This window comes from Rana temporaria, chromosome 4, assembly GCF_905171775.1.
Source record: "Rana temporaria chromosome 4, aRanTem1.1, whole genome shotgun sequence".
Taxonomy (NCBI): Eukaryota; Metazoa; Chordata; class Amphibia; order Anura; family Ranidae; genus Rana; species Rana temporaria.
In genome coordinates, this window is record NC_053492.1 from 400,142,958 (window position 1) to 400,158,032 (window position 15,075).

At 44.8% G+C, this 15,075-nt stretch overlaps 1 protein-coding gene across 4 annotated transcripts in view; it reads right to left on the minus strand.

Moving 5' to 3' along the window:
- RRBP1 (ribosome binding protein 1) overlaps nucleotides 1-15,075 on the minus strand; it is a 139,007-nt gene that overhangs the window by 38,866 nt on the left and 85,066 nt on the right. For 3 of the 4 annotated variants that reach the window (XM_040351193.1, XM_040351189.1, XM_040351192.1), the window contains exons 8-13: nucleotides 13,530-13,668; nucleotides 9,485-9,672; nucleotides 9,159-9,287; nucleotides 8,408-8,536; nucleotides 4,921-5,013; nucleotides 420-512 (exon numbers count right to left, since the gene is read on the minus strand). In XM_040351193.1, coding sequence (XP_040207127.1) covers nucleotides 420-512; nucleotides 4,921-5,013; nucleotides 8,408-8,536; nucleotides 9,159-9,287; nucleotides 9,485-9,672; nucleotides 13,530-13,668 — 771 coding nt within the window. The remainder of the gene's footprint in view (nucleotides 1-419; nucleotides 513-4,920; nucleotides 5,014-8,407; nucleotides 8,537-9,158; nucleotides 9,288-9,484; nucleotides 9,673-13,529; nucleotides 13,669-15,075) is intronic. The other variant, XM_040351190.1, reaches the window with a different exon arrangement.

Here is a 15,075-nt window from a genome sequence, read left to right on the forward strand (position 1 = left end):
GGAGAGGTGTGTGTAAACACACCTTCCCCGTTCTTCTCTGTGGCAGTGACACCGATCGTCTGTTCCCCAATATAGGGGACGATCAGTGACGTCACGCCTACAGTCACACCCCCCTACAGTAAGAACCACTCCCTTAGCGCCACCTAGTGGTTAACCCCTTCACTACCATTGTTATTTTCACAGTAATCAGTGCATTTTTATAGCACTTTTCGCTGTGAAAATGACAATGGTCCCAAAAATGTGTCAAAAGTGTCCGATGTGTCTGCCATAATGTCGCAGTCACGAAAAAAAAAAAAAAAACACTGATCGCCGCCACTAGTAAAAAAAAAAGATTAATAAAAATGTCATAAACTATCCCCTGTTTTGTAAACGCTATAACTTTTGCGCAAACCAGTACAAAAAGGCAACCATATCCATACCTGGTGTGACTCCACAGTAACTTGTGGGAACAGCGACATGAGTGTTTCTTTCGTGTGACTCTGAACTCCGCTGAGCTGCTGTGACAGGTCTTCCTGGAAAGAAAACACACATTCCAGAAATTTTAGAAGAAGTACAGACAAATTTTGTCAAAGAAGATGAGTCTGATGTTATTTAGCAGCATAAAATTAGGCAAAATAAACATGATCCTAAACATTATATAAATACAGATGCAAGGAAAAAAAAAAAAGACATTATAGCAACAGGTGTGTAGTATGAAGCTGGAGGTGAACTCAAGCAAGGCAACACAGCAAGTTCACTCAACTGACTTTTTTTCGTTCAATTACTGCTGGAGGCTACAGCCACCAGCAATGATCATTGTATTCTGATGGCTGGGAAACCTCCTGCTGTCAGAATACAATAGCACAGCGGGAAGGATTACCCTATCATCACTGACTGTATTGATGGGGGAATTGAGCAATTTCCAATGGTTGAAGACAAGAAAATTGCTTAATTTATGTCCTGCCTAAGAATGAAGAGATTAAGCACTGTGTAAACTCTAAGGTGCGACTTGACGCTTTCTCAGGGCAGAGAACTATTTTGCCTTTTCCTGGCTGGGTACCTAAGTGGCCAATCACCAAGCATCAGTCCTGTTACATGGGGGGGAGTTAGTCACATGCTCCTTGTTTATTCCCGACTTGTTCATTTCCCGACTTAGTTGGGGTAGGCAGTACATTATGGTGGAGGTGGGTCAGCCACGCCCCCTGACCATTGACCTCTGGGAGCCAGCCTTCTGACCTTTGACCTCTGGGAGAGGTCCTTATTTCAATTCCGGAGTCCTAGCCTTATTCTTCAAGGGGAAACCCTAACCCTAGCCCCAACCTCAACCCCAACCTCAACCCCAACCCTTTGCAACTATAACAGCTTCAACTCTCATGGGAAGGCTGTTCACAAGGTTTAGGAGTGTGTCTGAGAACGTTTGACCATTCTTCCAGAAGCGCATTTGGGTTGAGGTCAGGACTCAGGCCAGTCAAGTTCCCCCACCCCAAACTTGCTCATCCATGTCTTTACGGACCTTGCTTTGTGTACTGCACACACCAGATGCAGCGCCGCTTGCCACCCATAGCCTGCCACCAGATGCAGTGCTGCTGTCACTCCCTCTGCATGAACCACGTGCGTAGAAGGAAAGGAGTGGCATCATTATCTGGAAAGTAAAGATCACACCAGTCCCTGCTGCTTCCTGCTGGGTGCCGGAGAAGGAGGAGGTGCCGAGGTGGGCGGGGACAGCAGTGCTGCACTAGGCGCAGGCCTTGCTCCCGGTCTCGCTATCTGAAAATAAATTGTCACTGGTTGCAAAATGCCAGGCAGCGCTGGCTCTAGCAACCAGTTCCGGAAATGTAGTTATTAGTTAGTAGGGGGTGGCTGTGTCCTCTATTTCATTCCGGGACATTGTATTGTCCCGGAATGAAGGTGCCGGCACCCAGGACAGACATGTCAATTGCCGGACAGTGCCGGGCAATCCGGGACACGTGGGCACCCTAGTGTACTAGGCTTAAGTCAAAGCCAAGCATCAAAGAAATTTACAGTTCTCAGTGCATAATAAAGGGGAGGAAAACCAGAGTGAATTATGGCTCTTCAGCACTTCACTATGGGGTATTCTGCACTTTGTTCACATATTCTAATAGGAAACTTACACAAGACACTCAGAACATGGAACCAAACATTGAAGATTGTTGTGCCTACTAACAAATGCTCATTAATATATCTTTTGTGGCAAGGAAAGCCATCCAACATAAAATGGATTTACCACGATCCTCCCATTATCTCATTGTTTGTAGATAAATTGCTTCATGTTTTCCGTATGGAATGGGTAGGGGCCTCCATACACAAGATAACACATATTTACAATTTTTGGTTTTGGTTTTTAAGAAACCTTTATTCAGACTTTTTCCATACTGATACCCAACAAACTATGGGCCAGATTCAGAGAGAACCTACGCCGACGTATCTGTTGATACGCCACGTAAGTCCATGGATGTGCCGTCGTATCAATGCGCCGTATTCTTGAAACCAGATACGCCTGAATTCTGGCTCCATCCGACCGACGTAAGTCTCCTACGCCGTCGTATCTTGGGTGCATATTTACGCTGGCTGCTAGGGGCGCTTCCATTGATTTACGCGTCGAATATGTAAATGACCTAGATACGCCGATTCACAAACGTTCTTGCGCCCGTCGCAGTAAGCTACACCGTTTACGCAAGGTGTACGTCCGGCGTATAGTTATCCCTCATAAAGCAGGGGTAAGTCATGTTAGGGTATGGACGCCAGAACAGCCGTCGGATTTTACGTTGTTTGCGTAAGTCGTACGTGAATGGGGCTGGGCGTAGGTTACGTTCACGTTGTACGCATTGAGCCGTCGTTTCTTAGGGAGTTTATGCCACGTGATTCTGAGCATGCGCCGTTCGGCCATTCATTTACATGGGGTCACGGTTAATTTTAATACAACATGCCCACTACCTTCCAAATTTGAATTAGGCGGGCTTACGCCGGCCCATTTACGCCGTAACTTAGGGAGCAAGTGCTTTGTGAATACTGCTCTTGCCTCTCAGAGTTACGTCGGCGTAGCGCATATGAGATGCTCTACGCCCGCTCAACGATAGGGCCAGATTCAGGTAGCTCGGCCTATGCTTCCAATATACTCAATGGCATCGAACTAGACTATTAACAAATGACTCTCCAAATAATCTTCTGCCCCTCACCTAAATGATATTTTCTGATCTACAGTATTAGCGAGGCTTTTCCTCTTTCTTCAAAGTGCTTGATAATAGACCAACCGCTCTCCTCCCAACACCCACTGCTTAGTGTCAACTACTGGACTCAGTGGGCTCAATTCAGTAAAGCCATTGCATGCAGTATTTGGGTCAGGTGACACATTCTTCACAAATATCACAAATGTGATAATGAAAATGAAAATTCACTATCTCTTTAAGTGATATTTAACTGAAAAAGCAAAAACACTTGGTGAATACAGCATATAATAAATAAATGCATGCATTAAATAAGTTGAGGTCCAAGCATGCAAAATTAGAGGAATGTATGAACTTTCAGTTGGATGTTAACCACTTGGGTGGACGTCATATGACGTCCTGGGCTTCCCGGCCGTCTAGGGGGCACACGCCCGTGGCATCGCTCGGGGCGCATGCCTGATGGACGTGATGTCCGCTGGGCACCCGCAATCACGGCAGGACCGTGGATCTGTGTGTGTAAACACACAGATCCACGGTACTGTCAGGTGAGGAGACCGATGTGTGTTCCCAGTACAGAGGAACACACATTGGTTTCCTCCCCTTGCGAGTCCCCTCCCCCTACAGTTAGAATCACTCACTAGGGAACATATTTAACCCCTTCAGCGCCCCCTAGTGTTAACCCCTTACCTGCCAGTCACATTTACACAGTAATCAGTGCAGTTTTATAGCACTAATCGCTGTTTAAATGTGAATGGTCCCAAAAATGTGTCAAAAGTGTCCGATATGTCCGTCGCAATGTCACGGTCACAATAAAAAAACGCAGATCACCGCCATTACTAGTAAAAAAAAAAAAATGCAATAAATCTATCCCCTATTTTGTAGACGCTATAACTTTTGCGCAAACTTATTGCAATTTTTTTATTTACCAAAAATATGTCGAATAATACGTATCGGTCTAATCTGTGGATTTTTTTTTTTCTATCGATTTTTTGGGGATATTTATTATAGCAAAAAGTAGAAAATATTGCATTTTTTTCAAAATTGACGCTCTATTTTTGTTTATAGCGCAAAAAAATTAAACCACAGAGGTGATGAAATACCACCAAAAAATAGCTCTATTTGTGGGGGGGAGGGAGAACAATTTTGTTTGGGAGCCACGTTGCACGACCACGCAATTGTCAGTTAAAGCGGCGCAGTGCCGAATCGCAAAAAGTGCTCTGGTAAGGAAGGAGGTAAATTCTTCCGGGGCTGAATTGGTTAAGGAACCGCCACCTGCCGCTTCCTTAACAACCATGACTCACCTGCTGTCAGCAGGATTCCCTAGCGCATGCCGTATTTTAGTAGTTTTTTTTTTGTGTATTCCAAAATATTTTAGGAAAACACTATGAGCTATTTTACCGATGATCGACGTTTTTACAGCCACTTTTCTGAGCGTTTTTTTGCAGCTTAAAAACAGCTCTCCATGGCCTCATACGCTACCTTATTTTAAACATGGACAGGCGTTTTTAAGCTGTAAAAAAGGCTAAAAAAAAGTGTCTAAAAACGTCCATGGAAATGAAGCCTAAAAGTGGTAGATAATGTTTCGTGAATTGAGCTCAGTAACACTATCTCAATCTCGAAGTGTACTACCAGAAAAAATACTGGTATTGTTTCAACATTATGCTGCCCAAATATTGCAGCCATTTTATTGTTAACTGCATTCTCATGCCAAAAATAAACTAAAAAAAAAAAAAGTTTGTGCTCCACACAATTTTACCTTTGCTTTCTTCTCTGAATTTACTTTCTCTTCACATTTTTTTTCTGCCAAACCCAAAGCATCCATAGCCTGCCAATTCTTCTCTCGAAGATCCTACAAGTTACAGTTTCACAATGATCAGTTAAACCTCTGGAATCAGCCATGAAAGATTGTGCTGCCAAAGTTCAAGTCAAGCAGGGCAGCTCAATCCTCATGTGTATGTAACCAATTTCACTATCCAAATATGAGCAGTCCTTTCAGGAAGTGCTGTCCTCTCCAGAATCGGATTCTGAAAAGCTCACATAATGTTTGACAGATGTACAATATAAAGCAATGACGGGAGGATTGTATAAGAGCCTTTCTGGAACAAGATCAGTGAAATGTTTCATTTTCAACATGCCTGACAAGGAAAGTAAATGTGTCAGGCAGCCGTCCAAGGCCTGGCTAAAACAATACAAAGGGCCATATTCTCAAAGAATTTACGCCGGCGTATCAGCAGATACGCCGACGTAAGTCCGATTCTAAGGCCGTCCTATGTTTAAGTGTATTCTCAAACTGAGATACACTTAAACATGCCTAAGATATGACGGCCTGCGCCGTTGTATCTTAGGCTGCAATATCTACGCTGACCGCTAGGTGGCGTTTCCTTTGCGTTCAGCGTAGAATATGCAAATGACTAGTCACGCCGATTCTCCAACGTACGCTTGCCCGTTGTAGTGATTTTACGTCGTTTCCGTAAGCTATACACGGCGTAAAGATAAACATGCCCCCTAGGTGGCGTACTCAATGTTAAGTATGGCCGTCGTTCCCGCGTCAAAATTTGAAAATTTAACGTCGTTTGCGCAAGTCGTCCGTGAATGGCGATGGACGCCATTTACGTTACCGTCAAAACAAATGACGTCCGTGAGACGTCATTTAGCGCAATGCACGTCGGGTAATTTACCCGACGGAGCATGCGCATTACGATCGGCGCGGGAGCGCGCCTAATTTAAATGATCCACCCCACCTACCAGGATCATTTGAATTAGGAGTGCTTGCGCGGGTGGACTTTACGCTACGCCGCCGCAAGTTTACAGGTAAGTGGTTTGGGAATCAGGCACTTGCCAGTTAAACTTGCGGCGGAGTAACGTAAAGGACATACGTTACGCCGCCGGAGATCTCTAAGAATATGGCCCAAAGTTACCGCCTGCATCAGAAATGTCTTGCTTTACCATTTTTGATCTATTATTGCTCTGGATATATTGTTACCTAAAACCTATATATATATATATATATATATATATATATATATATATATATATATATATATATATATATATATATATATATATATATATATATACACACACACACACATACATACATACATACACACATATATATATATATATATACACACAAAAAATATACATTACACATTTTTTTTAAATAACTATATATATATATATATATATATAATGTTTTTACATTTACACAACAGACAGACAATGGGAATGCAAAAGCAACTACAACACAACTGAGAGTATACATTTGACTTGTTACTGGGCCTGATACCTGTGTGCATGACCAGCAACAATATTTCAGTGCGATATAAAGACAAATTATTACTTTGCCCTGATTGCACAAAGTAAAAGATTTGGTTTTAAGGATAAGTTCCCCTTTTAACAAAAAATAATAAATGCACATTTTTTTTTTTTTGCAGGTTTATTATTTTTTGTTTCTGGAGGCTCTAAAGCATTCCACAATCAGCAGATCGCTGGTGCCATGCAGGTCTCCTGCAGACCTGTCGTTGAATCTGTGTGCCCGTACCTCAAGCAGCTATAATCTGACAGGAAGATTCAATAAACGACCACAGCGCTCCACAGCACTGTGGTAGTTCATTGAAGATTACAATCCAACAGCCCCAAAAGGCTGTCGGGACTTGTAGTGAAAATAAAGTGCAGCGCCTTTTACCCAACAATATGAAGCGCTCTCCACCGCCATATGGTGTTTCGGGTCCACCTTAGCTGGTAAGGGTATTTCACCTTTTCCTTTATTCGGATGTGAGTTGCACCTCTGAGGGCGATTGCACATATGGTGACACCGGAAGGAATCAGACTCCATCTCCTGTGCAGATTCTGACGTTTTTACCGTAGTTGGATGGACATTACCATTTTATATTTTGTATTATATGGGACTTTGGTATATCATCACTAGCACTAGTTATCTTTGTGGATACCACATTTTCTCATAGTTACACGTTGTGTATGTTAGTGATTTGGCATCACTTATTTTCACATATTAGCACTCCCATACATGGAGAGTGCTTCATATTGTTGTTAGGTAAAAGGCGCTGCACTTTACAATTTGTTTACAATTTTTCCTTTGGTGTGCTGGCAGCCTTCACAGATATTACACATTGGAGGAGCGCAGTATATTTTAAATATTTTTTGTCGGGACTTGTAGTTTTACATTTAAAGAGGACTGTGAATGAGTGATGCGGCCGGGTCGGTGGTGCCCTGCAGTTGTTTTTAAAATTAGGACAGCTAGCGGGGGGGGGGGATCCCCACTAGCTGTCAGAGCAGGAGCCTGTCTGTTCATGTTATATGTTACACCCTGAATATGGCTTGGCCCGCGACCCACGGCTGGGTAGATGTAAACGACGTGCCGGTACGTCGATCTGCCCAGCCGTGCCATTCTGCCGACGTATATCGTCGTGCGGCGGTCGTTAAGTGGTTAAGAAAGGTCAGGATCCCTCCAGGCATACCTGCTCCTAATCTATCCATTCTTATATGTGCTCCTACTATGAAGGCTCTGGAAATTTATAGTAATCTGTTAGACAGGACCTTTTCGGTTGTTTTGCAGGCTGGTTGGTAAGGGGGGGGGGGGGGGAATAAGGCCAGCAGCACTGCGGGGCATCCAACATGGGGAAAGCCCAGGCAGTAGGGGGAAGCGGCACTACATATAGTGATTAGGGCAGTGGCTCTCAACCTGGGGGTCGGGACCCCCTCGGGGTCGAATGATGATTTGCCAGGGGTCACCAAATCCTGGGCTGTTCCTGAAGCCCGCACCGCTCTCTCCCAGACTTTTTGCGGCTGTCTCTGGAGCCTGTGGCCGCCCAGCTGGGCTGTCTCTGGAGCCTGTGGCAGCCCAATCATCCTCTTCACAGCCACCCACTGAGTTCACGTCAAGGCTGGGGGGCAGACACTAGAGGTCAGCTGACTGGTGAGGAATGTGAAGTGGGAGGGGCTGAAGGAGACCCCATCTCCTGATTTCAGCATAGGTGTCACTGCTACGCGGGTTAGGGGCGAAAATGACTTGCCTTGTCTTGGGTGCTGACAACCCATGCTACGAAAATAATTTTACTGTTAGGGGTCCCCACAACTTGGGAAATTTTATCAAGGGGTCACGGCACTAGAAGGTCGAGAACCACTGGATTAGGGTGTTCCCAGGTACACCTGGCACACCCCCTGAGCACGCCTATGCTGTGCTCACACTTTAACCCTCTTGTATGAGAAAATAAACTCACATTATTTTTATTTTTCTGTTGTTCGATTGTTTCCTTCAGTTCAGCTGATTCCTTTTCCAGTAAGGAAATCTGAGTATCTTTGTCTTGAAGTTTAGAATGTAACTGTGCAATTTCAGATTCTTTACTTTCCTGCAAGACAAAAGAAAAAAAAGTAACATTACAACAACTACTATATATATATGACCTGTAAAATAAAATAATAAAACCCTTAAACACAAGGTAGAATATCCCAATAATGCTTATTCTGAGTCCCAGATTTTAGAAAGTATTCACCAACCTGTATCTGGTTGTCTGTCTCGGTGTGCACCCCAAAGCTAAAACACTAATGCCTTTCTCTGCAGCCTCAGCTGCACTGGGCAGTGAATGAAGGAGAAGTGCTCTGTGCTGAGCGGCTTCCTGTTCATTCACAAACTGAAGCATAGTAAATGCTTACTATGCCTCCGTTATGAATAAACACAGTGAGCGAGTGTGTTCATTTAGATAAAGCCGGTAAATCACCAGCAATTGACAGATTTACTAGCCTCTTCCCCCGCTCTCCATCCTGAAACAGCAGTAGTGCAGTGGGGGAGACGAGGGGAGGAATAAAGCCAGCAGCACTGCGGGGCAGCCACCATGGGGAATGCCCAGGCAGTAGGGGGAATCGGCACTACATATAGTGATTAGTGTGTGCCCAGGTACACCTGGCACACCCCCTGAGCACGCCTATGCTGTGATCATACTTTAACCCTCTTGTATGAGAAAATAAACTCACATTATTTTTATTTTCATGTTGTTCGATTGTTTCCTTCAGTTCAATCGATTCCTTTTCCAGTAAGGAAATCTGAGTATCTTTTTCTTGAAGTTTGGAATGTAGCTGTGCAATTTCAGATTCTTTCGTTTCCTGCAAGACAAAAGAAAAAGGGAACATTACCACAACTACTATATATATATATATATATATATATATATATATATATATATATATATATCTCTATCTATCTAACCTGTAAAATAAAAGAAATCAAACCCTAAAACACAAGATAGAACATCCTAATAAAGCTTATTCTGAGTCCCAGATTTTAGACCGTATTCACTAACCTTTATCTGGTTGTCTGTCTCGGTGTCATTACTCTGTCCTGCTTCCAGAAGAGCTTCAATGGATTTTATCCTCTCCAAAAGCTGGATGTTCTCACCAGAGACCTCTTTAAGTTTTTGGTTTAGTCTGTCCGCTTCCTCTGATTTCTGCTTTCCTTCATTTTCATAAGACATCAGTTTAGTCTGAAGATCTATTTAAAAAGTCAGAAAAAAAAAGGGAGATCCTCATTCCCAAATTGTCTCTAACTAGTTGTATACATTTCACACAGAAATCGTTCGGCTCAGCAGGAACGATTCTTCTCCAGATCAGTAAAGATACCTTCATATACAGTAAAACCTTAGTTTGAGAGCTTTTTGCAAAACAAGCAAAACATTTTGACTTGATATACAGTACAAGCGATGGCTTGATATACAAGTAGCATCATGAGTATAAAAGAGAAGAGAGGTGCCTCTAAGTGTAGCAATATGGTTACATTTAATGAAGGTACAACATTTAGAAACTCTCATGGTTGTTGATTAAAAGAGGCACATCTAAGTATGAAGGCATCCGGAGTAAAACTGTCCACATAAACCATCCTCCAACCATAGGTGTGCGCACAGGGTGTGCCAGGTGTGCCCAGGCACACCCTAATCACCCTGTGCAGCACAGATTCCCCCTACTGCCTTGGTTCCCCCACTCCTTCCCCTTGCAGCGCTGCTGGCTTCCCTACTCTCCTCTCCCTCTGTCTGTTGCTGCAGGGATGTTTTAGGATGAGTGGGGGAAGGGGCCGGTAAATATGTAACTTCCCGGGCCCATTCCCTTTTATCGTGAGTGATCGGTAGTATGTGTTTGAGCTTTGGGGTGCACACCCTAATGCAATAGGCTGCGCACACCTATGCCTCCAACCTTGTGGACAGCCTTCACAGACAGGGATGGACTGGCCATTGGGACTACAGGGAGTTTCCCGGTGGGCCGATGGCTCAGTGGGCCGGCTTCAGTGACAGCGGACCGCTGCCCCCCTCCACTCCTCTGTCTCTCCCTTCCCCCAGCGTTCACCTCCTCTCCCTCCCCGCAGCGCTCACCTAGGGGGAACAAAGAAGCAGGGGAGGACCAGAGGAGCATGGGGGAGGGGACAGACAGCTGACTCAACAGCTATGGCCTGGGAGTTTCTCACTTCTGCCTAATCTTGTCCCATAAGGGGGAGCACCGAACTGATTCCTTGCCCCGGGTGAAATAATGTGTAGCTTCCCCACTGGTACTGCCTATAAGAGTGCCAGTACCAGTCGTTCTACTCTAATAAAGTAGAACGGCTAATGGCTAGTGAAGGGGGAGAGGGGGCTTGGGTGGCCGGAGGGGGGTGGGGGGGGGTGCGGGAGTTGTCCAGCCTCCATGGGAGAGACCTGTCAAAGTGGGCCAGTCTGGATGAAGTCCAGGGCCAAATTTTTGTCCCAGTCCAGCCCTGTTCACAGAAGAGTTGAAGCTGTAATAGCTGCAAGGGGTGGCCCAACTCAATATCGAACCCTACGCACTAAAGAAATTCTGCCAGCAAAAGACTGATGGAGCTTACACACGGTCGGAATTTCCGATGAAAAGCTCACATCAGACTTTTTCTGGCAGAAATTCTGCTTGTGTGTACAGGGCATTAGTCACGTCATCTCATTGTGAATCACAATCACTGGCAACAAAACACATCAATACAACACCCTGATTATGTAACAATACCCAAAGCACTTTTACGAGTACGTGGATTAAATGAACATCAACCTAATCTAATCAACTTCCCAGTTATGTAAAGAACACACACAGCTATTAACACCCAAACACATTGGTTTTTGTTTTAATTCATTTGATTCATTCTGTATAAGATAGGTTTGAATGTACAGTAAATCGAAACGGATAATCACAGAAAACGGTGACAAGTATTTAACATCTAATATGAAATTAGTATTTATTAAGTAACACACTTTTTAATTAAAGCCCAAGTTTAGTTAAAAAAAGAAATAAGCACATGATAAAGTGCTTACAATCAATACAAAGCGTCCTCTGTGCTGCTGACTGCGGTTTTAGTTGAAATACTCTGATTTCCGACACCCCTTTATTCCTGCAGCCATAATCTTTTGGTGCTGCGGGTGTTTAAGCAAGCCAAAGAACCTGACATGGGTGCCGGCTATGCCCGCCTATTCTGCTCCCCTGCTCCACTCACAGAAGCTGTACTAAGGCAGTACTTTTACAAACCCCAAACGTCAGGCCGCTATGGCGGCAAGAAGTTTTGTGCTGGCACCTGGGGTGCCGTCCAAATTCTACCTACACGATACATACACGACACCCCCCACACACTACGTATCCCGGGCTCCGCTTGCCCATCTGGATTTAGCCCATAGAGTGCTGCTCATCAAACAGTGTTATATGGACAGTAAGTGGAACCATAAAATAACTTCATCTAGAGGGCTCGCTGGTGGAGCATGGAAGGGTGCAATGCGTGTCGCTGCCTTGACTACGTGTCTCGCACGTATGCGCTTTGTCAAAGGCGCTCCATCGGCGGGCTTTGTCCAGACCCTCGGCTCCAAGCCTGTCCACTATTCGCAGCAACACCATTGCCTGGCCCTGGACACAGCTGAGGTTCGGTCCCCATCAGCAGCTATCAGTGCATCACCATTCATCCCAGCATGGTTCTTGGTGACCTTCCATGCTCCACCAGTGAGCCCTCCGGATGAAGTTATTCCCCCCAGCCTGTGGGCTTGTAGTGGTATCATTGACTTTTTATTACTAATAATTGTGTTTATGACCATTTTACTCCTCAAATAAATCATTGAATTTATGGTTCCAATTTACTGTCCATATAATATTGCTCATCAGTTTCTTTCATCAATGCTACATTTTCCCTAATGTTCAAGCAGGTTCACAGAATTTGGTTTGTCACATCACATCACATCACAGGACCCAATGGTTTGATAGCGCTTCAGGTTTTATGTATTTTTTCTGCGCTTGCCCATCTGCAGGCCCGGGACCGACACAGCGGGTGGCGTGGGGTAAAGGGGAGGGAAGAGAGTATATTGCCTTTAGTAAATCAACCTCCCCATAAATTAAACAGTATGGCCCAGATTCATAAAGAAGTTACGTCGGCGTATCTCCAGATACCCCGTCGTAACTCCGAATGCGGGCCGTCGCATCTCGGCGCCTGATTTATAGAATCAGATAGATACGCCTCAATGTTGCCTAGAAACGAGCGGTGTAAGTCTCCTACGCTTTCGTATCTTAGGGTGCATATTTACGCTGACCGCTAGGGGCGCTTCCATAGATTTTCGCGTAGAATATGCAAATGAGATAGATACGCCGATTCAGAAACGTACGTTCGCCCGGCGCATTAATTTGAGTCGTTTACGTAAGGCTTTTTTCCGGCGTAAAGTTACCCCTGCTATATGAGGCGTAGCCAATGTTAAGTATGGACGTCGGGCCAGCGTCGAATTTTGCGTAGTTTACGTTGTTTGCATAAGTCGTACGCGAATAGGGCTGTGCGTAAGTTACGTTCACGTCTAAAGCAATGACTATTTGCGGCGTAATTTGGAGCATGCGCACTGGGATACTTTCACGGACGGCACATGCGCCGTTCGTTAGGAACGTCAATTACGTGGGGTCACGATTAATTAGCATACAACACGCCCCCTACCAGCCTATTTTGAATTAGGCGGGCTTACGCCGGCCCATATACGCTACGCCGCCGTAACTTCGGGCGCAAGTTCTTTCTGAATACGGGACTTGCCTCTCAAAGTAACAACGGCATAGCGTATACGAGATACGCTACGCCCGCCTAAAGATAGGCATTTGTTTCTGAATCTAGCCCTATGTTTTTAGCATCACTTAATTTAGCCTTTGCTACTTTTTTTCAATAAATAGAGAACTGCATGCGGACAATGTCCTTGACAGTCTATGAAAAAAACATATCTATAAGAATTAAGATAGCTGGATCTGCGTCTCCCTCCAGGACGATAACTGTGAGCGCCGCACATATTTGCTTATTACATTTCAAAATGCAGAGATGTGAATGTAGCCTATAGAATGTCTGCTCACCCGACAGATTTTTCTGTTCGTCTTTTCCCTTTTCTGCATCGGCCAGAAGATTTTTGTAACTGTTCTGGGATTTCCGCAGCTCCTCACTCACTTCATCCAACCGTTTTTGTAAGGTAGTTTCACTATCTTGTTGTAAATTCTAAGAAGAAAAGAGAGTAGAAATATAAATATATAAAACATACACACAATATTACCCTAAAAAGATACCAAAGTCTACATTAACATTGTTTATGGTCACAAAAGCCAAGCAATTTTGGATGCTGCAGGTCCACATTTTATAGCAGCAGATTTATTTACAGATAACATAAATTAACCCCTTGGCGAGACATCACACAAATACACGGCCCCACTGCACTGGGCTTTTTGCATATTTGCGTACCTCCCTTTGTGCTGGAAGCATGCTGCATGGCACGCTCCCAGCACAGCGTCCGGGGTCTCACAGAGAGCCCTGGGCCCCGTTCTAATGTTTGCCACCCGGAACGTCCGATTTTGGGTCACCTAATCGCTGTGATAGCCTCCGATTAGCTATCTGAGTGACTGATCACTGTAAAGCCCGCCCCGTGTAGAAAATAAAATAATAATAAAAAATAAAAATAAAAACTAGATCAAGGTTTGATCTAGGTCAGGGGTCTCCAAACTTTCTAAACAAAGGGCCAGCTTACCCTCTTTCAAACTTTAGGTGGGCCGGACTGTGGAAAATGGGAGTAGAGAAGGTCTCGAGGTCAGTAAAGAAAAAAAATAGTGCCCCATCATTTGTTTCAGTGGAAGCAATTGTGCCTCATCATTGGTGTCAATGGGGGAAATTGAGAGGAATAGGGCCCCATTGTTGGTGTCATTGGGAAGAATAGTGCCCCATCATTGGGTGTCATTGGGCCCCCCATTGTTGGCATCATTGGGAAAAATTGTGCCCCCTGCATTGGTATTAGTGGGAGGAATTGTGTCCCTTCATTGGTGTCAGTGGGGAGCAATTATGGCCCCAAGGGCCGGATAAAAGCAAGCAATGGGCCGCATATGGCCCCTTGGCCGCAGTTTGGAGACCACTGATCTAGGTCAATGCCAGGGTAGGGTTTGGGTCAAGGTCAGGGTCAATGGTCAATGTCCGGGTCAGTATTTTTTGGACAGGATTTTTTTTTAAATAAGTATCACTGTCATTTAGTGTCAGTGGGCCAGATTCATGAAGCACTTACACCGTTTTTTGGATAGATGCACGGCGTAAGTGCAGATTTGCGCCGGCGGATCGCTGCGCCTTACCCAGAGAACCAGATTACGCCTCCAAATAGACTTCATCGCCTCGGTGTAACCTTTCCACGCCGGCGCGGCGTTGGCGCAGATTTACGCTGGTCGGATCTGGCGCGGCCATGGTTTTTGTGTTTTAAATATGCAAATTAGGTTTTTGGGCCGATTCATCAACTTAAGCTTGACCGGCGCAGGCTACTCCCGGTGAGCGGAGCTGAAATTTCCGGTGCAAAGTTACACCTCATAAAAGCAGGGGTAACTTTGCACCAGACTTGCAGAGGTCAGCTGGAGAGCAGCTAAAGCAGCAGCG